This window comes from Artibeus jamaicensis, unplaced genomic scaffold (assembly GCF_021234435.1).
Source record: "Artibeus jamaicensis isolate MK-2021 breed Jamaican fruit bat unplaced genomic scaffold, CSHL_Jam_final contig_332, whole genome shotgun sequence".
Lineage (NCBI taxonomy): Eukaryota > Metazoa > Chordata > Mammalia > Chiroptera > Phyllostomidae > Artibeus > Artibeus jamaicensis.
In genome coordinates, this window is record NW_026521788.1 from 5,555,212 (window position 1) to 5,581,914 (window position 26,703).

Here is a 26,703-nt window from a genome sequence, read left to right on the forward strand (position 1 = left end):
CAGGGGGCGTGGCTTTCTCCCTCGGGTCACCCATGGCCCATTTCTCACCGCCAGGTGGCTCACTGGGAATGTTTCCAGAGTCCCTCTAATAACCTTCTGGCAGAGAGTCACTGACTATATTGTCAAGGTCACAGTCACATCACTGCTCTCCCTGGCTTCTAAGAAAGTCTGAGCCTCAACTGCCAAGGGAGAGCCCCAACTTGCCACTCGCACACATGGCAAGATAAGATAAAGAGAAATACTTGTTTACAAGCTCCCTTAGGTTCTGTTTGGTTGGTGGATGTCAGGCCCAACGAGTTGGAACTACGTTGGCAGGCAAGATGACAGACAACCATTTCTTGGGTGACTGAGCGAAGATGAAATCACAAACCTATGTGATCACTATTGGGAAAGGAATGAAGCAGGAACAGACTAAGGCCCAGAACACAGTTCCTCCAACAGCACTCCATGTCCAGCCATTTCCAGGACAGCCTGCCTGCCTCTGGGAGAGAAACTGTTCAGATGGCTTTGAGCTGGATGTGCATTAAGATTAAAGATGCTTATCTGCAGGGTGGAGAGTTGAGTCCAATAAGCTGCTTTGCGGCCAACTGACCTCTGGCATCAGGGGGCTGCCTCCAGCAGCCTAGAAAAGGCCCTTCCTATCTTGCCACATTTCACAACTGGGAAAAAAATAAGACATAAGTTTGTCCAACAGATTCAGACAGGTTTATTTAAACATCCATTTTACAGGGTCTCAGAGCTGAAAGAGATCTTGGAGTTATTTTGAGTCTGGACCCCAGCTTTTATAAATGAAGAAACAGCTCCAGAGAGAAGATGCGCTTTTAAGGGTCTTCTGGACCCCAGACTGGCCTCCTCCTGTGAACTTTCTGAAAATTAGTTACTCCAGCTAGGGACTTTGACAAGTCAAATTAGCAGTCTCTTTAAATTTCAACCTCAATGCTTTAATCTCAGATGAGAAATGAGTTTTGGAAATCAATCTCCCATATTTTTCTTTACGGGAAATAAATCACCTCCAGCAATTCCATAATACTCTCTATTCCCATCCGACCACCCAAAACAATTAGAAACTGTAAAGGAATCTGAGGAGTTTTAGTCTATTTTGCATTTAGGCAGAAGGGACTTGAAATGATCCTAATCAGATGAATATATTTTTCAATCTAAAAAATATCCACTGATGAAAGTGTGGTTTTCTTCCCTCTGGAAACTCTGCCAATATCTGCAATGATTTTTGTCCCCTGAAAGGATGTCATTGACCCCTGCCCCGGCCACAGAACATGAACTCTGAGTCTCTTTCTGATGGTTGGCTGGACCCCTTCTGAATGAAGAAACTGACTTCCCTTGTAAATTTTCAAGATGGACAGGACTGCAAGGTCTGGCTGTGGTTTTGTGCGTAGCTATAGTTACTCATGATGCTAAATTAAATTATCCACCTGGCACAGTTGTTTCCCATTTAGCTCAGAAACCCAGACATCACTGGGTCCAAGGACACAAGAGATCATTTAGACCATCCTCAAGATAAAGACATTTCTTTGCTCCTTTCTAAAAAGATCTCCAAGCAAAGCCTGCAAACCTCCCTGTATTCTTCCATTTAACCCCACTTTTTCTAAGTCCTTCAATGAAGGACTTGAAAAGAACTATTTTTGTCCCAACTTGGAAGAGATCAAGGAAACCTTTCCAAAGGTTTGGCAACTTACTTTGATGTGGGGATGTTTGGCGCACGTGGTCCCCCACACACGGGAGCACCGCTCCTCTTTCCTATGTTCATAGAATTCAGGGTCTCGCAAGACAGCCACCTTCCGTCCGCTGTGCGTGAGGACAACCTTGCTGCATCCTTCCAGCCGCGTCTTATCGTCCACAGAGACCGGCAGCACGATGGGAATGCTCAGGTTGATCACTCCATCTGTAGAAAGAGCCACACGGTGGGTGAATATGAGATACAGAGTGTGCTGTCCTGTACGGGTGACTCTGATGTGCACAGCGTCCCTTCCAGACAGTCCCTGCAGCAGGCACTGAGACCGACGTGCAGCACATTTGGGTAGCCTGCACCGGTTTCCTGAGCGTCTGTGATGAGAAGCGCTCGAAGGGCGTTTTAGAGCAGGGGGTGGGGTGTTTGTGAAAAACGGGCTGAGTTTCAAATCATGGAGGTTGCCTCCGTAATTCAGGTGGCCAGCCAGGGGCAGCTCCCTTCTGGGCTCCCTTCTTGTTTTGTTTTGTAAAATATTTTATTTATTTATTTTTAGAGAGAGGGGAAGGGAAGGAGAAAGAGTGGGAGAGAAACATCAATGTGTTGTTGCGTCTCGTGTACCCCCTACTGGGGACCTGGCCTGCAACCCAGGCTTGTGCCCTGACTGGGAATCAAACCGGTGACCCTTTGCTTCACAGGCCCATGCTCAATCAACTGAGCTACACCAGCCAGGGCTGAACTCCCTTCTTAAAGCTTGGTCCTGGCTTCATTGCACTAGGAAGCTTAAAGTCTTTAAGATCCCAATTAAACAAAGTAAAGGTTGTCAAACCAAAGCGATCCCAAGCCCTCCAGTCCTTCTTGGAAATGAACCTTGTGACACCGTTGTCAAGTCTCTTATGATCTGCAAGTCTCTAATTGCACTACTAACAAATTGAATTGAAAAAGACAAAAACCCAGACAATGTAACCAACAGAACCCCAAATGAGCAGCCCTCTTGATGTTGTTTGTTTACTGTGGTGCAGGCACAGTATCACCTTGAAATGTTTTTGAAAAGACGTAGCTGGGAATCCCGAGTCTTGCTAGCTCAGCCACAGCCACAGCCGAGAAGCATCCAGCGTCCATCAGGAAAACAGGGCGGAGTGAAGCTGATGTAACACTTAGTGGCTCTGGCTCAGGCACTTTCTCTGGAGAGGGAGCACCTTTCACCTGTATGCTGAGTCTCTTACTTTAAAAGGTATCTGAAGAAATGGGATGTTCTGGCTTCTTAGCACACCACACAGCAAACCGGAAGGTGTGGAATGTGGTGTTCAGAAAATTCATTTTCGGGGACAAGAAATATCAAATGATAGCTTGACCATAGAGGAAAAGACTGGAAAACTAGATCAGACAGAAAGTGTGATCATTAATTTTATGGGTCAACATAAAATTATGTGTCACAGCACCCAGGTGTTTGGTCAAACATTATTCTGGATTTCAAACATTTCTCTGAAGGTATTTTTAGAGGAGATTAACAGTTAGGTCAGTAGACTCTGAGAACAGCATATGATCCTGACGTAGTGGGCTTCATCCACGCAGCTGGAGGCTTTCATGGAACGTGTCTGCCTTCCCAGGAAGCAGAGGGAAGTCTGGCAGCAGACTGCCTCTTTTCTTTTTTTATTGACTTTACTGGGGTGACACTGGTTAATAAAATTATGTAAGTTTCAGGTGTACCCTTTGGTTACACAGACTGACTTTGGACTTGAACTGTGACTCTTCCCTGGGTCTATTGCCTGTCAGCCTGCTCTGAAGATTCTGGACTTGTTAAGCCTCTGCAATTGCCTGAATTGATTCCTTAAAAGAAAGAAGGCAAGAAAGAAATCTCTTTTTCTCTCTCTGTTCTTTCAACCCTCCCTTCCTCTCTCTCTGTCCTATTTCTCTGAAAAAAACAAAAACAAAAAAAACAAAAAAAACACCCTAACATGTGAATATGGCAACTCAAAGTACAGACTCGCGAGGGCTCCTTCAGCGCGAGGCCAACAGCCCCACCGGCTTCCCAGGCCTCAAGGCCCCGGCAGTGACGTGAGAGCTCAGCTGGGTGACGGGAGTAATGAATAACGAACGAGGGCGGGGCCAGCCTTTAAAGTTTCCTTTTTTTTTTTTTTAAATAAGTGAATAGCAAGTTATTTGTTTTTTTTAGAAGAACACTTTTCAAGCTGTTTCCAGATAAAGTGAGTAAATGGTGTAGTTGTTTTTCAGTTTGGGGCTTAAAAGGATGCAGTTTGGCACCCTGGGAACATCTAGTTTTTTAATGGAGCTGGATAATTAATGTAAAAAAATCACACAACTGTCTTCCCCTCCTGTAACGACACCCTAACCGTCTAACAAGTGCCTCAGGTGTACTTACAGGTAAGAAAATGGAGGCACTCAAGAACATTAGGGAGGTTTCTGAGGAGTTCCCAAGTTTAAGACTCAGAAGGAAATGAAAGGAAGATGAATAGAGAAAATATTGAACTCCAGAGGAACAAAGGCAGTTACTTCTGGATTTGAGGAATGTACCACAAATTAATGAAGTATTTTCAATATCCAACATTTGGAATGCCTCCAATACAATGAAAGATCTGAGACCTGAGTTCTGTTCTGGGAGCAAAACACCCTCTCTGGTAGCTATAAAGCCAAAGTCTCCAGGCTTCTCACTTACACCTTTTAAATTCTCTTTAGAAGTTCCTACGACACAAAGAATGTCACAGGCTAGAGACAGCAACTGCCAGAAATAAAGAAACCCTATCATAGAACCCTGGAACCTGCTCTGGGAGCCCTTATAAGCCAAGAAGAAGACATTGTGCACAGAAAGCAATGGGTTTAGTCATTCAAATAACTCCTTTGTTTCAAAGTTCATGGGCAATTGAGCAGGCCAAGTCCTGCACAGAGAACACTAAACTCAGGCAGGTGTTCTCCCTTTGCTACCTGTGTCCTTCACTTTCTCTGCTCAATTTCCTCATTTGAAAACTGCTATAATAAATAATATGTATTTCCCTGGGTTGCTGGGAGGAAGCATACTGTAAAGCCTTGTTTCAGGTTTATGTTGAAAGGTAATTAGACCAACTGTGTAGTCTCCTTGAGAAAAAAGAAGAGAGAGGTTAACAACATCTTCAAGGCTACTGATGATCTAGTAAGAAACCATATTTTCTGTTCATGGTGGATTACTAACCACACTGCTTGTAAAGAGCGACTTGACCAAAATAAAGTTAAGCAAGATGCAAAGCAGAAGAAGGGCAGGATGCGAGAGGAAGCCTAGCTCTGCCTGCAGCACACTCGTGGTGGTGTCTTCCCTCCGTTATTCTGGGCTGAGATCCAAGGCATACTCCGCTTGCTTGTTGGAGCCACTTCCTTCAGTCCCACCGGGTTCCTGCCCAGAGCAGCCCGTGACCCACCTTTGTCCTGGCCTTGGATGGAAATCCAAGCCGGGGAGCCGGCACTTCCTGACGAGAGGGTCAGGGCAAGAGAAGTTCTACAGAGTAATATCGCCACCTGGAGCTACAACTCCGCACAGGTCTACACAGATTTACTGTGGTATCCTTATTATTATTATTATCTTTTTTACTTTTCGGATACAAAACATATCCAACAACTTAACTCTCTGCTGAAACATTTTCCATAGCTTTACACACTGACTCGGGTTTTTGGCCTTTTCCCACCTTGTCCCTCAGATGGGAACTGCCTAGGGTGTTTTATTGCAATATATCTCATTTTAGAAAAGAGTATTATAGTTTTTTAGCCATGGGTAGTCCAACATATAACTTCATGTTCAAGTGAATAATTTTGCTTTTGCTTTAAACAATTTTCAAGCCTTTTGTTTTAACCTCTTAGATCCATTTACTAAGCTTTTCCGGGCTATTTCTAGGAAAGGAACTAAAGTACTTTTTATTACTTATCTTGGCTTTTTAAAGAAAAGACCAATAATGGGGAAATCAATACCAAAGATAAATGATATCTTCAGAATTTAAGCATTTCATCCTGGGACAACGCAGAAGTTCACGGTCACAGCAAGTACGTGTTTATTCCCAGTTCTGTAACTGTCAGTCATCACAGCTCTACGTTAAATTCATGCATAATCACACATCACAAACAAGTACATGACTCACACCCCACCCAGGTGCATCCACTTTAAACTACATCTAAAATTGATTTGTCCTACTGCAATTAAAAGTGTTTAATAAATGCTATGGAAGAAATTTCCAGATTTGTGAAACTACCCAAAGACCAACACTCAGTAGAAGTAAGTAGTGGAGAACATCATACACTTTTTAAAATCTCAGGAACAAAATGTGCAACAATTTAGAAACAAGTTTACTTTTGTCAGCCAAATACAACATTATAAACAACAGCTGCATCTGATCCAGAAATTTCCTGTTATTTGGACTCTAGTCAACTGAAGAATGCAGTATTATTCTATTATAACTGGTTGGATGGTGAACTCTTAGCAACTCTGACTAGTTCATTTGGATTTTTTTTAGTTAGGTTCTCAACCATTTCTAATTAATATAAAATATCTACTTATAATAATTAAAGTACCCCTTTCCAAGGGGTACTTGGAAAGTTAAAGGACATACCAGAAAGGACCATGTCTAGAAAAATGCAGACACAATTAAGAAACATGTTTTCAGCTCTCTAACAAAATAATCTGAAAGCAATGTCAAGGAACAGATTCCTATTATAAAAGTTCATACATACAACAAACATTTGGAGCTCTTTGCTACTCTTATTTTAGAAAACAGAATATACGAGAGCAAAAACCTGGTGAAAGCAGATTTGTACTGAACATTATTCAATACAATCCAAAAACATTATTTCAGATTATTATATGTTTTAAAAATAATTTTAACATATGTCAATGGCTCCTCCAACTTTGGAATGAAATTGTCTCTTGCACATCTGTGATGGCGTAAGTATTACAAACAGTTGCAAACCAGGCTTTGGGAGAAGATTCAGAATCGAACTTCTCTAAAACATCTTAGAATCCTAGCTGTTTGGAAGACGTGAAAATGTGCTCAGTAGAATAAGCACAAAGGCTGGGGCCAGGGTAACCTGTGTTGGAATAGAGACTTCACACGAGTTGTTTAACCTTTCTTTCCTCATATGCACATCTTCACAGTGGTGTTGCACAGATCAAATGTGATGTTCAATGTCACAAGCCACAGTCAGACCACATTAAGTGTGGAATAAATGCTATCAGTATAGACAGAAAGTCCTCAAGCCTTGCACTGAAAACTCAGAGCCTCGGAAGACTTAATGTTAAATGATTAAGTCTCACAAAACTGCTATGATATGACCCTCCCATGGGCCACCAATCAAGAGCACAAATGGTATATTATCTCTGGTCTCTGCTTTTATTAACTGATTTCCCTAGGAGTTGAGGAGGCTTCTGAAGGGTGTGGGGAATTTTAAATCCTGACTACACCTGGGGTCACACAGGCATGTCCAGCGGACTCTGGGGGCAGCCGTCGATGGTGGAGCCGGCGGAGAATTCCCAAAGGGCTGAAAGGGGTCTTGCACAAAGCCCCAGAAATAGGCCCTATCAGTTGGAAGTGGGTAAAGATGATGAAAATAGCATGACATCTGGTCTTACCCCATCCCCCACATAGCCCTACTGCCATATATAAAAAGGCGAGAGTGCAGATTGCAAGAGTTGTTTCCCTCAATTCTCTAACACTGTGGGGCTCAAGCAACCGAGCAAGAGAGTCCTTCCCACTTGAGAAAAAAGTATGTGAACTGCCACAGCCCTCTGGGTACAATCGCAGTAGTGACTGGAGAGAATGGGCAAGATCTGCACCTCTGTGGGGGCAAAGAGACACTGAGACCCACGTGGTAAGTGGCATATGACTGTGGGCCTAACTCTGGAGCACAGGGAATACCTCTTGAGAATTCCCACAAACCCTTGGGGGTAGGATTTGGAAAGAACTGGGATTTCTATGTGAGCAGGGAGGGGTTGGGAACTAGTGGATTCAGTGCTAATGGGAAAGTAACCTCATTTGTATCCTCAGACAGGCGGGCTTGGGGGAGAGGCGTGATAAATACCAGGGTTACGCGGGAAGGGAGAGCAGTAATAAGTGCTTCGACTACCTCATGGTAGTTAAGAACCAAATGAGAAAAAGCAGAGCAACACATTTTACGAATTGAAGAACACCATAAAATGAAATTGAATGGTGTGAGAGGGAGGGCAAGAGATTTTGCTTCAATTGTCTAGATGGATTATGTGCATTAGCTGTTCTTCATCTTTTTGAACCATAAACTCCTATAGAATCCATCAAAATCTAGGATGACCAAAAAAATGCCCCCTTATCCCTTTAAAACACAAACGATTTGCCTACTGTAGGATTTTGTTGTCCCCACATGCTGAGGTCCTAGACTCCAAGTTAAGAACCCCTCGTTTCTATTAACACTGACCTCTGCAACCACACCCACCTCCATGGTATTTTTCTTTAAAGAACAAATACTAGTCAAAGGTTATAGGCCTGTGTCTGTAATTCGGTTCTCACTTTCAAGGCAGCTCATGTTTCTTTTGGCCAGAGCTCTGATTTGTATGCTCATGGTCAACCTCATGGTCAGCCATGCTCGAGGCTGGCGGCTGAGTGATGCAGCTTGTGTTCAGCATATGTTGCAAGTAAGACATTGAGGTAAAGGTCTGCCTATAAATGTCTGTTGTACAAACATCCCTACCTACTAACTGCTATTGGAAAGGCTATCTGGAGGGCAGCCGGATGTGGAAAGAGCCCTGGGCCAGCAGTCAGGAGACTCTGGTCTCTGGTCTTGAGCCCCTCACCTACTAGTGGCATGAACTTTTCAGCAAAGTGCTTAACCTGAGGTCAGTTTCCTCATCTGTAAAGTGGGATAAAACAGTTGCCTGTCTTCTAGGGCTTCTATGAGGATCAAATGAAATACCTGAGAAAATGCTTTTCGAACAGTGAAGTGTTGTGCAGATATGCATTATAATTATTAAGGTAAGCTATAAGAAAAATCAAGTGTTTTGGGAATGTGATTTAATCTGAGAGGTGAAGGTCTCAGGTTTGGGGACATTATCAGCCACAGCTATTAATGGAACAGCTGATAAAGGGCATCAGGGGAGAGGGCCCATTTGACCAGAGCCTTTTCTTGAGCCCTAATTCCGGCTTGAGGCCCCATTCCCCAGGCAGAGACACAGGCCCAGAATGTGAACATCCTTTCCCAGGAACATCTGATTTGATTTTTTTAAAGATTTTATTTATCTATCTTTAGAGGGGAAGGGAAGGAGAGAGGGAGAGAATATCAGTGTATGGTTGCCTCTCACGCATTGCCTGCTGGGAACTGGCCTGCAACCTAGGCATGTGCCCCGACTGGGAATCAAACCACGATTGTTTGGTTCGCAGGCCTGCGCTCAATCCACTGAGCTACACCAGCCAGGGCTGATTTGATTTTTTTTTTCGTCCCTAAAAGCTTTGAGCCCTGCTCAGCATTACAAATTCAGGGTGACTCTCACACACATCGGCCGCTCTCCACCATCTTGTAACAGACAAGTTCCATTCAATAAGCTCAGGCAGTTTGAGGAAGGAAATGATCATAGAAGGGTCAGGAAGCTTTCTGAATAACACATGTTTCTGACCTTGACCACATCAGTACTCTAAAAGCCAATTCAGTTGGTGCCCAGAAAGCTGCCTTAATGCTCCCTTGTTAGAGTTTAATGGATGAAGACATTCTAGTATACAGGGTCTGGCACAAATAACACCCATTTTATTATAAAACCTTTTATTACAAAATCATAAGCATGTAATTCTATAACATAATAATATCACACTCAAGCACACCATATGACATCTTAGGCGAAATGTTCGAATTGAAACTATAAATTATGACACCCATATTATTACCCTAACAACCACATTCAAGCAGGCTTTACTTCTGCTGGACCCTGTGTTGCATGTATGGGCATGAATGTTGACACTGTAGCATCCATCAAGAAAAGCAGCTGCTGTAATGATGGCTTACAGAGCAACCTGGAAGGTGAGTGGTGCCTTGCAGGTCAGCAACATATGTGGAGTCAACCGCATTGGGTCCAGAGGGTCCTCGCATCTGGCAACAATGCTTCTGACTGTCTGCAGCTGCCTTCTAGGCATCCAGAGCCAACAAAGGGCTGGTGCAAGTGAAATAGGCCTAACCATCTCTTGGCTTTGTGTGCAAGGAAAACCTTCAGTTCCTTGGTTTTAAATGATTGATAATTGTTTGAGGATAACCAGTAAATTCGTTCAAATGGAAGCTTATATGTAATAGAATCAGACATACCATAAGCAATCTAAATGTTTTCACAATAAGATTTACAAACCAAAGATTGGCATTTTCTTGCTCCTATGAAGATGCTGAGAAAGATTTTCCTCTTTAATAATAAAGAGTAGCAAGAAAGGAAAGTTATTCCAAGGCTGGGTAATGTGTTCTTGAACAAGCTCTGAACCATTTGGAGATGGAAAGTTGACAGAAAAGCGAGGAAATGAGCAAAATCAATGGTTAGAATTGTACAGTGTCTAGAAATCCATTGGGTGAATCAATCTTTACTTACACAAGGTAATAACTAAATAATAACTAAATAAAAGAACTAAAGTTCTAACAAGTGAAGTGACTTTTCCAAAGCCAGAAGAGTGTGTGGCAGAAGTAGGTCAGGGTCACTAGGACGTCTGAGTCCGAAGCAAGTCCCCTTCCCCCGACACCACGGTAGCAGTCCTTCGGCGGTCGTCATGAACACGCCGATGGAGCGAAGGAAACAGAAACTGTCGCGACTTGGGAAACTTCACTGAATCGGCCAAATAACAATAACAACAACAACAACAACAACAACAACAAAATAACAGTAAAGACAAAGAAACAAAGAAAAACCCATACCGTCTAGCAGGGTGCTGAAGTGCGTAACCTGCAAGTACTCCTTTTCTCGCATAAAACCTTTGAGGGGAGTGGCCCAGCCTTCACTCAAAACTTGGACCCACTGAAGATCCAGCTGCAAAACAGGAAAAGCAGGTGAACATTTCTCTGAGCTCCGTCAGTCAGCCGTCTGGCTCCGGGGCAGCCCTTTCTTACTCAGTCCACGGGAGCGTGAAGGCAGAACCTTTCATGTTTTTAGTGTTCCCATATGTGGGGGCCAGATAAACTGGAGTCCAGAACTTTCCTATGGGGCAGTGGTGAAAATATTTCAAATTGAGATGATTTATTCGAACGCTTTTAGGCAACATCTATCCTTATGGTGTGCAATTGTATTGAACATTCACTGTTCATTCTTTTTTTCCCCCACAAAAATTCTGGGTTGGCTACATTTTCTCACCAAATGTACTATGACAGGGGTCCCCCCAAAATATGAAATTTATTATTTAAAAATTATGTATTTATTCTTACACGGTTAAACTTCAGTCACCTTCAAAATCTTCTCCACCTGATGCAATACACCTATCAAGACATTATTCCACTGCTCAAAAACAGTTTTTGAACTCATTGATTTTGATGCCTTTTAAGTGCTTCTGTCATTTTTTGTTTCACCTCTTCCACCTCAGCAAAATGTTTCCCATTAAGGAGTTTTTTCATCCAGGGAACAGACAAACAAAAAATGGTCCTCGGGGCCAGATGGGGTGAATAGGGAGGGTGTCATGTTGTATTTGGTCAAAGACTGCTGAACACTCAGTGTTGCCGTGTAGGCAGGTGTGCTTGTAAACTGCCCATCGTGAAATGGGCACACGCTTTGAAAGAATTTTCAAGAATATTCAGTGAAGCCTCTCACAGCCTCTCACAACAATGCCTGCTGTTACACTGATCCAGATGGGTTCTTGTAACACTCACCTATCAGGGGAAGCCTGTACTAAAAGGGCCTGCACTCTAGATGATAAATCTGGTTTTGGGGTTCCGCCCCCCTCTGTCTTTAGCTGACTAGATTGGGGAAACCATGGACTCTAACATAAAATTCCAAAATTCTTAGCATGATACTGAAAGCCCTTCAAGCTCTGGGCCAGGGGGCTTAGGTAGGGACTTCCACCTCTTCCCATTCCCCACTTGGGAGCCTATTCACCAGCAATGCCAGCCAGTCGGTAGTCTAAACACACACATGGTTTCAGGCCTATCCTCCTTCCCACCTGAAAACTCCTATTCATCCTTTAAAACCCAGCTCCTGGGTCACTGCTCTGAAACCTTTTCTATCATCCTTAGGACTAAAAAATATTTATTAGATTATTTGAAGGGTTTTTTTTTTAACCTTAAAGCCTATTTTGTTCATGGAACTATGATTTCATAGTGTAATTATAATTATGTTTCTAATCTGCCCGGAACATTGGAACACTCAGATTTTATTTTATAGAGTCAGGGATTCTGTATATAAATTTGTCATGACTTATTAGAGTACAGGGGCTTCATGAGCGGAGGCAGGTTCTCAATTCATTCTGTGTCTTATAAAAATGTCCAAGGCTCTAATAGATAATAAAGATATCCATGAAAACATGGTCAACTTGTATGGACCAACTAACATACAAGGCCAAGGCGTACTCAGAGCAGTCCACTGGCGTTGGGTCTGTATTTCCCAGGCAGTAAAATAAATGCAGCTCCCTCAGAGTAAAGTTGTCTCCCTCTCTCATCAGACTGGACACTCCCTGATGACGGGAGAATAGGATTTGCAGAGTGGAAAAAGATTGAGGCATTCATGTCACTTTAGTTCAAGGTTGCTTGTTGTTTTCTCCAAATTCTTTCTCGATGGCCCAAGAGGCTCTTATATTCAGGACAAGCAGTCTGCCAGCCGCTGCCAACATCTCTTGCCTCCTGCTCGGCATACCCGATGGTATAAAAGCAGTCCTGTAAAACTGTCCTATGGAAATACAGACACTACCTTCCCAGTCTGCCTCTGTACCCAGCAGTGACCACCTGCCCTGTGGCAACTCTTGGTGACAGATTGGATTAGAGAAGAGGTTTTAAAATAGACAAAATGAAGCATTTTTCTTTATGAACATTGCATTTCCCTTATTCATACTGCCCATAGTATCAAGAGCAATTATAAATGGATTCTAATGACTAATATTAAGCACAATACCCCTTAGCCAGTCTACACCCTATTACCTTGGTGATTGACAGTGAAGGGAGAGTTTCAGCCTCGGCTCGGACTTGGTCCAGTTTGTTTTCCGGCACAAAGAGCTCATGGATGCCATTGATTATAGTATGGGGTACAATGTTCTGCAATGAGGCAGAATTGGTAACAATTTGAATGAAAACTTAAGAAAGAATGCTTCAGCAAATATATGGTTTTTTTCCATAATCTTATTAAATTAAAGAGAAAATGAAAAGATGACCAGTGCACCTACCTGCTCTTGCAGAAGTTCCACCACCTGCTGGACACAGTCGCTCACCGAGGACAAGTTGGTTTTAAGCACAAGCTCGGGCATTTCAGGTTTCTCATAATCAGAATCGATGCCTGTAAACCCTGCAAGGCAGAGATGGGTGAAAATCGCATCTGCTCCGACAGAAGCATCTTTTTAAATCAATAAGGCAAAACAGATGTTGGAATAATGTGTTAAACTGAGAATTCGGATTATAACAGAAAAGCTCAACCAGCCATCCCTGACCTCTATCTAGCCGTACACGAGAAAATATACAGCTGTGTTTTCAATAGAGAAAGGCCCGAATTATCCACAAGATCTGGCTAGCAAAGTCTAATCAGTCCCTGGGGCTGATTAGAACCAAAAAAGAAGACAAGAATATGGGAAGACTCAGACACACCCCTCCTACTCACATGCTCACATACACTCACCCATATTAGTTCCTTGAACTTTATTGCTTATTCTTGAAAGATATGAGCCCACATTTTATTAAGCCCATGGACATACGGAAGGTATTATGGTGGGATAAAACGCTGTGTACGCTCTGTGCAATTTTGGAAAACAGCTTTTGAAACTCCGAGCAGGTTTCTGGGGACAGACAGGAAGGACTGGGGGCCGACGTAAGTGGCAACGGTGCTGCCGAGTTCTCTCCTACCTTTGATCTCCCCTGCGCGGGCTCGTTTGTACAGGCCTTTTACGTCCCTGCTTTCGCAAACGTTTAGAGGCGCGTCTACAAATATTTCAAAGAACCGCAGCCCGGCTGATTCATGGATTTTGCGGGCATTCTCACGATCCTGGAAAAAAAAGTTATGCTTAAGAACGTAAGAAGCGACCCTGGCGGGTTGCTCAGTTGATTAGATCCTCCTCCCTATATGCCCAGGTTGGGGGTTTGATCCCTGGTCAGGGCACATACAGGAATCACCCAACGAATGGATAAATGAGTGGAACAACGAATTGATGTTTCTCTCTCTCTCCCTTCCTCTCACTCTCTAAGACTCAATAAGTAAAATTAAAATAAAAATAAAGAACATAAGAAGAGGTTCCACAATGAAATTCTTCATCAGAAAACACTGTGTCCTCTGACATCCCACAGCCCCCCGCAGATAACAGTGGGGGGTCTGTGCCCTGCAGAGGCGGCAGGAAACGTTCCCTTCAGAGAAAGCCCAGAAACTTCGTCCCAGTAAACACAGCTCTCTCAAGGACTTCCAGAGGAAACCATGGCAGGGGATTTCTGCCAAAGTTCAGGGCTGGCAACCTGGGAGCATTTCATTCAAAAGACATGTTCAAAGTACGGGTGGGTATCTTATTTGAAGCTCCCAGAAATTCCCTGTTATAAAACAAGCAGAGTGACACTTGATCTTGGTGATTTCTGTATTAGAAACACAGAACCTGGGGTTTTGGGAGTGAACTGCTGTTTCCTTTAAGCGAGCCCAGCGTTCTGAGTTCTTGGAGAAAAGAAATTATAGAGCTTTAGAGTTTTTCTTGTTTAACATGTTCTTCCTTTCAGCTCTGGCCAAGTGTACCTCACAATTGCGAACGTGGAAGGGGTTATGTCATCTGGTGCCCTGGCATCTGGAAATGAAAGAACTCTCTTTATATAACTAATATTAAATAGAGGAAATGAGGGAGCAAGTGAGGGGAGGGAGAAATGGTGAGGGAAATAGAAAGTTCCTCTGCACCCTCCCCAGCCCTGTCCCTGGCAGTCTGAGAACGCAGGCAGGGTATGTGTGAGAACCGAGTGCAGCACCGAGTCAGTTTACCTTCGTGAAAGGAGAAATGAAGCTGGTAATGCAGACCAGACCAGCGTCCGCGAACAGCTTGGCCACCTCAGCAATCCGGCGGATGTTTTCTTCTCTGTCTCCGGGAGAGAATCCAAGATTTCTGTTAAGGCCATGACGGACGTTGTCCCCGTCCACGGAGTAGCAAGGGATGGAGTGGGAGACCAGGTACTCTTCCAGAGCAAAGCTGATTGTGGTCTTCCCAGCACCGGAGAGACCTGTTCAGGACAGGCAGGACAAAACAGGCATTGTCCCTGACTGTTTAAGATGACAAATTGGAACCTGATCCTATCTGTGGCCTGATCCTAGTTTTTTACCCAACTGAAGTGTAGTTACACCTTTTTACAATCATTTGATTGATCTCAAATCAAAAACCTTAAAATCTAGAAAAACCATGGTTTACTACAAGTCAAGTACTTGCATTTCTTTCAAATCTTGAAATAACTATTTGTGCCTGATTAGGACTATATAGCCTTTCAAATCGAGGGAGGTTCATAAATGGGGAACCTTGTGGGGCTGCATTTGGTCCCTGCTATGTGTCATTTTGCCTGCAGAGTGTTTGAGACATTAGAAAGTTGCACACAGAAATCCAAATTGTGGTTCTCTTGAAATTAAAAACAATGACAACACAGAAGGTCTGGTAAGAGTGTTCCCATATCCTCTGTGACAACAATCAGCTTGAGTGGAGGGGACAGCCAGGCTGGGTGGCCCACGTCACAGCCATCTACAACAGAGCCCAGATACTGTCCTTTGTTTTTGAACTTTTTCCAAAATGACTCTCAAAACATAAAGGCAGAGAGGTGTCCTGAGCTGGGCTGTGGGCGTATGCAGAACTGCCATGCACTCCTAGGTGTTCGAATCTCTGCACGGAGCAGAATTACCAAGTACCTTTTACTGTGGTTTTGAAGCACAATAGTTAGGAACACACTTTATAATTTCTCTATGAAGGAGAATATAAGGAGAAAAGGAAAGAAATACTACCTTCCAAAATTATTTAAGAGCTCAAAATCTAAACACGCCTGGAGGAGTAGCACTCTAGAAATTCAGTCGTCCTAAAGATCTCAGAACCTGAAGAATATTCCAGTGGGCCAAGCCACTGTCCGACAGTACCCGCATATAGAAGAGGAAAAGTTAGGGGTAAAGAAAAGAAGGTTGAGAGGTTTCTACAGTGAAGACAGCAGGTGAAAAGGGAAAAAAGAAAAAATACAAGAAAAGCAGGGACGAGGACAGAGAGAACAGGAGACTTGGGAAGAAAGGTGACATACGAAAGGCAAACAAATATTTTCCATGTTTCAGGTTTGAAAGTCGTGCCCCTGGCCCTAACACAGGGTCATAAGAAGAAGTGTTTACATGAAGAATGTGTTGGCCGTCTCTATAAATCATTGTTGAAAACAAAGTCTGTTACGTAACTTTGTCTATTAATTATGTAACTCAGTGTCTGTTAGCAGTTCTGTCTGGTTGTGAGGTAGAGGAAATGTGACTCCTGAATCTCTTGGATATTCTCTCCCATCAGCCCTCCCATCTGTCATTTGACAGAAATAATAGAAATTTCCTTTGCTTTTGTTTCAGCACACAGGAAACTAAGAACTACATAACAGTAACTGTATAAAGCTATATTGTCGCCATATTTTTTTTTTAAAACTGGTGTAATACTAATTACATTTGTCAAGAGATTGACCACAGACCCACAGACTAGGCACTGTGCCAAGTGCGTATTTACTCTGATTTCACTCAGTTCTACCTACGCCTCTACGAGAAAGGCACTGTGTTTCTTCCTCAGAGAGAGGTTCATTGGCTTGGCCAAAGGCACACAGTTAGTGTAGGTGAAGCTGGGGCCCACAGCCAGGTGTCTGGATTAGAAGTATTTAGTTTCTTCTGGATGGCCTAGTCAATATCTTATCTCTGCAATTTTAGAGTAAAAAATAAAGTAGGAAAAGATTATTTTTTTTAAAGTAAGAAAAGCCAAAGGAGGTATACTCTTGAAAATTTTCCCCCTCTTCCACCAGTTCTTTTTCCTTTTTCAAGAATGTTTCACATTAGAAAAAGTGGGCACTGTGTGGATGTCCCAGTACGAAAGTAGGCAAATACGCAAAGGCAAACACTTCATGGAGACAAGCACAGAACAAGAGAGAAACATCTGAAACACAGCTGCGTTTCGTCTACTGCTGCCCATTATGTCTATGAGAGGGAGCTGGGGAAAACACTTCAGGAATCCTGATAGGTGAATGCTGCCTTTTGGAATAGGGCAGGCCCCTTGTCCACTGACTATCCTCCACCTGGAAGCTGGAAAAAAAGTTGATGGACCAGGGATAAATGAAACCATAAGCAAGTACCAAAGTCACTAGGGAAAAAAAAAACTTGAAAAAGAAGAATGAAGCTGATTTAGACAAAAATGAGAAACACAGAGGAGATTAAGATAAGCGGCAAGGCAGGCCCCTGGCTGGTGTATTTGTTAGAATTATCCTCAGTTAAGAATACTTCAGCATTTGTGCATAGACAGTAATGCATGAGCTGATTTCATAACCTGTATAAACATATCTTTGCATCTGGGGTCATCTCTATTTGAAATATGATGACTATAAAATGAATCTAAGTTTTTCTTTTGAATCCAGGCTATCTCAGAATTTTCCCAGGAATCAACTACTTCTGCATTGTACTCAAACAATAAGGTCACAGCCCAGGACTGGTTCCAGTCCTGTCACTGACCCTCAGCTTTGATATTCTGTGGCTATAAAAACACAGGAAAATGGAGATTCATTTGGTTACCTCAGTGGGAGTGAGTTATTTCTACACCCAAGGGGCAATCCTCAGATAAATAGAAATCACTTGTTTTCCTTCCTACAGAGAGTATGACTTTTTAACACTAAGTACAAGAGTTTCCCAGAATGCTGAAATATCAGAAAACAATAAAAAGAGTATCTCTAAACACCCAAAACTTTATGCTTAATGCCAAATGTTTGATGTCAAGTGAGGAAAGCCCCGTGCAAAACTTCCGGTAACCATGCTAAGGCATGAGCTTGAATATTGTGGAATGTCTTAGGCCAGAAGGGAGTGTCATCATCAGCTTGTCTCATCTCCTGACAAAGAGGAGAAAACTGAGAACTAGAGACATTTTGTGACTTGATCAAAGTCCTAGTTCTCACCCAGGGTCAAATTAGGAGTAACACCTGGACAGCTTTCAGCCTCCTTCTAATGTTAAACACATAATAATGTTACATCCATTTTCCCTTAAAATTTTGTGTCACACATCAATTTTTTAAAAGATTTTATTTCTTTATTTTTAGAGAGAGGGGGGAAAGGAGGGAGAGAGAGAGAGAAACATCAATGTGTGGTTGCCTCTCACGTACCCCCTACTGGGGACCTGGCCTGCAACCCAGGCTTGTGCCCTGACTGGGAATCAAACCAGCTACACTTTGCTTGGCAGGCTGGCACTCCACCCACTGAGCCATACCAGCCAGGGCCACACATCAATTTTTGATTTAAAAAAAAATCTCTCAAAATGGCATACCTGTCAGCCACACGGTACACCCTCGGAATCCACCCCTTGTTCCAACGACCTGCCCTCTCTTATTCCTGCTCACATGGTGAGCCTGGTAGATGACATTGGTGGATTTCTGCTGGATCTCCTGCAAAAAACACAAGATTGAGTACAGTAGTTAATAAGATCATAAACATAATACGTATAATTGGCATATAGAGTAACATTAATTCTACTAGAATACCCATCATGACTCTTTGAAAGCATAATATGAATGAGACTGTTATTGATACACTGTAAAAGCTCTGGTTCCATGACATTTTAAAATGTGCAGCTTTTGGTGAAATTTTTGGGGGTGATGTGTGATCCAATGAGGGTGGGGTACAGAGAACCCATAAAGGTAGTTAAAGAAAAAGGTCGGGACTTCCAGCCAAGATGGAGGCATAGAGATGGAGAACACTGTACCTCCTTGCACAACCAAATTTAAGAACGACAAAGATTCAGAAAGAAAAGCACAACCAGAACAGACAGAAAATTGAACTGTACTGAAGTCCAACAGCAACGAACCATTCATCCAGACTGGTAAGAGGGGTGGAGTTGGCAGCCAGTGGAGAGGGGTCATGGCAGGAAAAGGTGGTGGTTAGCGCCCTGGGTAGGGAGGACAGGAGCAAACCCAGTGAGGTGTGCAAGGCGGTTGGATGACCACGGACACACATTCACACGCAGATAAACCAGGCAAAAAACTGGCAGTGAGACAGACCGAGCAACCCAGGGCCCCAGCGACCAAAATAAAGCCTAAAAGCACTGACCAAAAAAACTTGCAAGGGTTGAGGTGCTGGGATAGACTCCCAGGCTCACAGGAGAGTTCGTTGGAGAGACCCACAGGGTTCTAGAATGTACGCAAGCCCACCCACCCAGGAACCAGCACCAGAAAAGCCAAATTTGCTTGTGGAAAGTGGCAAAGGGGACCGAAATCCAAGAGAGAGCAGAGCAAGCACCATTGCTCCCTCCCTGACCCCACCCCCACATACAGTGTCACAACCCAGTGACTAGACTGACCCACCCTGGTGAACACCTAAGGCTCTGCCCCTTACATGTAACAGGTGTGACCGGACCAAAAATTTATGGCTCAAACAAAAGAACAAATCAAAGCCCCAGAGCCAATACTTTTAAGCCACCAAGAGATAGCCAACCTATTGGATACACAGTTCAAAACACTGGTGATCAGGATCCTCATAGAACTGGTTGATTTTGGTCACAAATTAGATGAAAAAATAAAGGCTACACCAAATGAAATGAAGGAAAATGCACAAGGAACCAATAGTGATAGGAAGAAAACTGGGACTCAAATTAATGGAGTGGACTAGAAGGAAGAAAGAAACAACCAAACAGAAAAGAAGGAAGAAACAAGAATTCAAAAAAATGAGGAGAGGCTTAAGAACCTCCAGGACATCTTCAAATGTTCCAACATCTGAATTATAGGAGTACCAGAAGGGGAAGAGGAACAGCAACAAGTGGAAAACTTATCTGAACAAATAATAAAGGAGAACTTCCCCAATCTGGAAAAGGAAATAGACTTCCAGAAAGTCAGGAAGCTCATAGAGTCTCAAAGAAGGTGGACCCAAAGAGGAACACACCAAGCACATCATCATTACATTAGCCAAGATTAAAATGAAGAAGAAAATTCTAGAAGCAGCAAGAGATAAGGGGACAGTCACCTACAAAGGAGTTCCCATCAGACTGTCAGCTGATTTCTCAAAAGAGACCTTACAGGCAAGAAGGGGCTGGAAAGAAGTATTCCAAGTCATGGAATCCAAAGACCTACAACCAAGATTGCTCTATCCAGCAAAGCTTTCATTTAGAATGGAAGGGCAGATAAAGTGCTTCCCAGATAAGGTCAAATTCAAGGAGTTCATCATCACCAAGCCCTTATTATATGAAATGTTAAAGGGACTTATCTAAGAAAAAGAATATAAAAAATATGAACAGTGAAAAGTAAGCAAGCTCACAGTTATTAAGACCCACACCTAAAACAAAAGCAAACTAAGCAAACAACTAGAACAGGAATAGAACCACAGAAATGGAGATCACATGGAAGGTTAGCAATGGAAGGGTGGGAGGAGGAGAAGGGGGGAGAAGGTACAGAGAATAAGTAGAATAGACGGTAGGTAGAAAATAGATAGGGGGAGGGCAAAAACAGTATGGGAAATGTAGAAGCTAAAGAACTTATGACACATGAACATGGACTAAAGGGGGGAGTATGGGGGGTATGCAGGGTGGAGGGGAATGAAGGGGGGAAAATGGGACAACTGTAATGGCAATCAATAAAATATGTTTTGAAAAAAAGGAAGAAAAGGTTGGGAGCTACCCACATATGTTTCTGGTGTGGTAACTGAATTTTGTATGACAGAAGTAATCCAAGCCGCTGAACTACAAAAATCTACGGAGCCCTTTAAATGCTGCACACATTCACCCATCAGAGATAAGAAAGCACCAATATTCTTTGAACAAGCCCCAGAGAGTCTTAGGAAACTCTGGGCTACGTAATGGCAACTTTTACATTCTGGAGCAAATGAAATCACCTCTTCACGCCACCTCATTCGGGAAAAATAAACAAGCAAACGGACAAAGGGGGATACAAGTAGGATTATTTGGAGGCTATGTGAATAAAGGGTGTGAACATGCTCTGTCAATGGCAAAGTTCTCTACAAATGTGAATGCCTACAATGATTATTGAGTGTACACCGCCAACAGGAAAGGCTGGAGCCAGCTAGATCAGGACTAGGAAAATCACTTGCAGACCACAGGGGAGGAAGCCCCCTATTGGCCCTAGGTACTGAGAAAGTCAGTGCACACGAGTGGGGGCAGACCTGCTGGTGAGGCACAGAGCACCTTGTGCCCTGCAAAGGAGCCAGGCAGTCCAGGAATGGGCAGCCGTCAGAGGGAGCCAATAGGAAGACATTGAAAGCTGGCATCAGTTGGATCCTTGAAAACCTTCCAAAGCTAGATGCTCTCTGATCATCCGTCAGGCAAGCTGGGTGAGATCCCAAGACTAGGAAGAGGTGGGATATAGTCACTGTCTTTCACTTACGGGTTCATAAATGGGCCAAAAGAGGCTATTTCTTGACATATCCTAGCGGTATTTCCCCTGATGAACAAATCCCCTGAAGGTATCTCAGTCTTTTGTGTCAAGTGTACTTTATAGCTCAAGGGAAGCATTTCTTTCTTTTCTCTATTTCCTTGTTATTCACTGCCACTAGACTCAAAACTTGGGATCTGGCTATCAGGTGCAAGAGTTAGCTCATCAGCTCATTCATTCACTGCTTCAGGGGATGTTTATGTAAATGATCTCTAACAAGAAAATAATTCTGAGACGTCCTAAATTAAATCACAGCAGGCCAGAGGATGGGAGTTAATCAGGTAAGAGCCACAGGCCAAAATCAACAAAAGACTGCTCACATTCCTGAATATGTGTTGAAATTTTGAATCAACTTCTGGGCTGCTTTCTTAAAAAAAAAAAAAAAAAAAAAAAAAAAAAAAGCCAACCACTAGATGCCACCACATCCTGCTTATGTATGAACTTTCCAGACTGTTGCCACAGCCCGTCAGCAGTAGGAACTATTCCTTCCTTAGGGACCATGCACGTATCCTAGGACTGCCCCTACTTCACCTTGACCGGCCATCCCACAGCCAGTGTAAATTCTTTCAAAACAACTTACATCTTTCTTCCTCAAACCCACTGTACAAAAGAGCCCATCCACTCCTGGACCAAGGACATGTTCATACTCTCCATCCAGCCCTGCTACTGGTGCTTTAGAATGCATGTCCCAGGACCTGGTCCTTTTTCTGGCTAGCAGATGCTCAATAAACCCTTTCTTTCTGAAAAGCATTCCCATTGTTTAACATCTACTAGTATGTGCTGGGGAGGGGGGGGCATCATAGGCACTGGGAATATAGTACCACTAAATAAAGCAGAATCCCTGGCATCATTTTCAGGGCAAATACAGCCAAAAAGATGAAATAACTGGAGCCCGACTCCTCAGAGGGGGTGGAGGATCTCATACATATATCTGTACACTATATGAAGACGTATAAGTAAAAGGAACACCTGCAACTCAATAGTAAAAAGACAATTCAATCTTTAAAAATGGGCAAAAGGTTTCAACAATCACTTGACAAAGGAAGACACCCAAAGGGTCGGTAAGCACATGAAGAAGCGCTCAGTGTTCTCAGTCACCAGAGAAATGCAAATCAAGACCAAACAAGATGTGACGGGTAACATCCAATGCCATTAAATGTTCTCACATGTTGGCAGTGGAGATGTAAAATGGTCCAACCATCTCGGAAAAAAACCTAGCAGTTTCTTATAAAACTAAACATTTACCAGCCCTATGACTCGGCAATTGCATTCATAGATATTTACTCAAGAGAAGTGAAAACATGTCCACAAAAAGACTTGTACAAAAATATTCTTAGCAACTGTATTTGGACAAAAACTGAAAATAACCAAATGTCCATCAATAAGAAAATAGATAACAAAACAAACAAATAAAACCTACACCAAAAGCACCTTACAAAACCCAAAACTGTCGAATCCTTATATAATGGAATGTACTCAGCAATATAAAGAAATGGACTACTGATACATGCAACATGGCTAATAAATAAAAACATTTTGCTGAATCAAAGAAGTCTTACACAAAAAAACCTACATATGATTCCATGTATGTGAAGTCCCCGAATATGGAAAACTAATTTACTAAGTCAGAACAGCAGTTGCTTTGGGGTGACGATGTTGGGCTTCAAAGGACACAGTGTTGGCGCTCCTGCTGGAACTCACCGGAGGTACCCTTCAGAGGGACATTTCCTTCTGTGTAAATTTTACCACATTCCCAAAAGAAAAGAGCCGCTTAAGAAAGTAAGCAAACCAGAAAACAGATTAAGAGTCAGATGGTGGAACTATACTGGTTGCTATTGTTGCTTTTATGGAGAAGGGCTGTGGTCCCAGTCACAGCGTATTTGCTTAAGGGGCCACTGCCCGCCTGTGCACATGGATGTGTTCCAGAGCTTAATTTTCCTCTCCTTTGGGTGTTTCTTCTCCCTAGAGGGAGAGATCTAGAATAAATTCCAGGCTTTGTTAGTCTTCTGCAGAAACTTTGTTATGATCTTGTTAATCACCTCCCCAACAAGTGCTTGGTTTTCAAAACAGTTCAGAAACGACCAGAAGGAATTACTCTAAAGGTATTTAACAGTGGCCCTGACCTATATGGCTCAGTGGGTTGGGCATCAGCCCACAGAAGCGAGAGGTCACCAGTTCAATTTTGGGTCAGGGCCTGTGCCTAGGCTAGGGGTTTGGTCCCCGGTCAGGGACGTGTACAAAGGCAAATGACTGATGGTTCCCTCCCTCTCTTACCCTCTCTCGAATAAATAAATAAATAAATAAATACATACATACATACATACATACATACATAAATATTTTTAAAAAGTAGTTTTAACTTAGTAGTTAATCTCTGAACTTTTGGGTCTTATTAGCTGAATCTTAATTATGGGAGTTTGTATAGATTTTCTGTCACTCCTGCAATGTGTAAACAACTCAAGGAATTTTTTCAGATGGCCAGGTACTGGGATTTTTGGTTTAGGGAGATATTTTGCTTCCTATGTCAAATTTACCCTTGACTTACTTCGAAAGTAGTCAATAAAATAGAAGCAGATGTTCTGAATGATATTTGAACTGCCAAGGGACCAGGTAGCTGAAAACTTCTCCTTGCTGAGCCCTCAACTCCCTTTGAAAGAGCATACAGTCTCCTAAGCTTTGAAAGGAAAGTGGAAAAGGGATGCTCTCTAGGAAAAACACAACACATGTTAAAGAAAAAATCTTTGCCTCCCTGTGTGCTGAAACAGAGCACACAGACATTTCCGGGCACCTGGTCTAAAACTGTCACTTGGCAGGAAGTGGCCCATAAACCACGAAGTTGGTGCTATACTCCCACTCCAGGTCCCTAAGGACAGTTTTGCAAATCCCTACCTTTTTCCAGTTTGCTGGCTCAGAGAAACTCCTTTCAGCACGTGCAGGAGCAGGATGAGCATGGGTCTTGCAGTCAAGCAGACCTGAGTTTAAAACTGCTTTGCGGCCTACTTGCTCTGGGACCCTGGGCAAATCATTAAACTGCAGAACGTCTGTTTCCTGCTCTGTGAAATGGGGCTGTGGATGAGAAAGGGGCCACATACTAACCCAGACAGCTCAGGGGAGGCCTGCATAGTGGTCTTACAAACTCAGAGACTTACAGTAACCACATAGGATGATCTGAACTTAAAAATTCCCACCTAAGAGTGAGACATGGCAGGTGGTCACATTCTAGGCATGTATCATCCTTGACAAAGGTCAGTCTTCTGAATTAGGGTTTCTTTGGATAAATTCCAGGAAGTAGAATTGCTGGGTCAAAAGGCAGATCCATTTTTAATTTTTTGAGGTATCTCCCTACTGCTTTCCATAGTGGCTGCACCATCTGCATTCCCACCAACAGTGCACAACGGTTCCCCTTTCTCCACATCCTCACCGGCACTGGTTGTTTGTTTGTTTATTTATTTAAAGTATATTTTATCGATTATGCTATTATTGTTGTCCCAATTTTCTCCCTTTGTCCCCCTTCATTGGGTTCCCCCTTTCCCTCCTACGATCCCCCTTTAGTTCATGTCCATGGGTCGTGCATATAAGTTCTTTGGTTTCTCCATTGCCCATACTGTTCTTAACAACCCCGTCTGTTTTGTACCTAACCAATTATGCTTCTAAATCCTTATACCTTTTCCCCCATTCTCCCCTTCCCCCCTCACAGCTGATAACCCTGCAAATGATCTCCATATCTATGATTCTGTTCCTGTTCTGGTTGTTTGCTTAGTTTGTTTTTGCTTTTGTTTTTTTAGATTCAGTTGTTGATAGTTCCGATATCACATTGTGGTTTTAATTTGCATTTCTTACATGAATAGTGATGTTGAGCATCTTTTCATATGTCTATCAGCCATCTGTATGTCCTGTTTGGAGAAGTGTCTATTCAGGTCTTTTGCCTATTTTTAATTGGATTGTTTGTTTTTGGTGTTGAGTTTCATAAGTTCTTTATAAATTTTGCATATTATCCCTTTATCAGATGTATTGGTGAATATGCTCCCCATTCAGTGGGTTGTCTTTTTATTTTGTTCATTTCCTTTGCTGTTCAAAAACTAAGAAAATAAGCAATAATTTTATGTTATTTGCAGCATTTTTTATGATTGCCAAGATGTGGAAGTAGCCCAAGCATCCATCAGTAGATGAGTAGATAAAACAACTATGGGACATTGGCACAGTGGAATACTACTTGGCCATAAAAAAGATAAATTTACCCTTTGCAAAAACAACATGGGCAAACCTGAAGAACACTATGTTAGGTAAAATAAGCCAGTCAGAGGAAGAAAACTACCATATGATTTCATTCATTTGTGGAATCTAATGAAACAACTAAACTAACAAGCAAAATAGAGACAGACTCATAGATAGAGAGCAGGATGACAGCTCTTTAGGGGTGGGAGTTAGGGGGTGGAGAGATGAAGCAAAAAGGAAGAAGGAGTCATGGACACTGACAACAGTGTGGTAATTGTTGGGGGAAGGAGGGTATAAGGGAGATATATGAAAAAGCACAATAAAAAAAATGTTTAGCCCTGGCTGGTTTGACTCAGTGGTTGAGTGCAGGCCTGTGAAACAAAGGATTGCTGATTTGATTCCCAGTCAGGGCACATGCCTGGATTGTGGGCCAGGTGCCCAGTGAAGGGTGCACAAGAGGCAACCACACACTGATATTTCTCTCCCTCTCTTTCTCCCTCACTTCACCTCACCAAAAAATAAATAAAATCTTTTAAAAAATAAAAATTTTTAAAGATATTTTTTTAATTTTTAATTTTTTACAAAATTTTAATTACTGTTCAAGTATAGTTTTCTGCCTTTTCCCTCATCCCAGCTCACCCGCCCCAGCCCTCCCCATCTCTTCTCCCATTTTCACCCCACCTTGTTATTGTCCATGTGTCCTTCATACTTGTTCCTGTAAACCCTTCCCCTGAAATTCCCTCCCATGTCCCCTCTGGACACTGTCAGCCTGTTCTCTATTTCAGTGTCTTTGGTTATATTTTGCTTGTTTGTTTATTTTGATGATTAGATTCCTGTTAAAGGTGAGATCATATGGTATTTTTCTTTTACCACCTGGCTTATTTCACTTAGCATAATTCCCTCCAGTTCCATCCATGCTGTCTCAAAGGGCAGGAGCTCAAGAAAGGTCAATCCTTACCTTAAGTAAGCCATATCTTTGGAATGTCAGAGTAATTCATTTTTTTTCAGACTGCTCAGGATACACCCAGTGCATCAAAGCAACCTCTCATTGTTATCTCGTTTCCTGA

The 26,703-nt window shown here is 42.7% G+C and overlaps 1 protein-coding gene across 1 annotated transcript in view; it reads right to left on the bottom strand.

Annotated features, from left to right (window-relative positions):
* The window catches only part of PAPSS2 (3'-phosphoadenosine 5'-phosphosulfate synthase 2), a 74,008-nt gene that overhangs the window by 9,656 nt on the left and 37,649 nt on the right, over nucleotides 1–26,703 (bottom strand). Inside the window, exons 2-8 of the mRNA XM_037156579.2 lie at nucleotides 18,313–18,430; nucleotides 14,787–15,022; nucleotides 13,682–13,820; nucleotides 13,012–13,130; nucleotides 12,770–12,883; nucleotides 10,568–10,679; nucleotides 1,695–1,900 (exon numbers count right to left, since the gene is read on the bottom strand). Coding sequence (XP_037012474.2) covers nucleotides 1,695–1,900; nucleotides 10,568–10,679; nucleotides 12,770–12,883; nucleotides 13,012–13,130; nucleotides 13,682–13,820; nucleotides 14,787–15,022; nucleotides 18,313–18,430 — 1,044 coding nt within the window. The remainder of the gene's footprint in view (nucleotides 1–1,694; nucleotides 1,901–10,567; nucleotides 10,680–12,769; nucleotides 12,884–13,011; nucleotides 13,131–13,681; nucleotides 13,821–14,786; nucleotides 15,023–18,312; nucleotides 18,431–26,703) is intronic.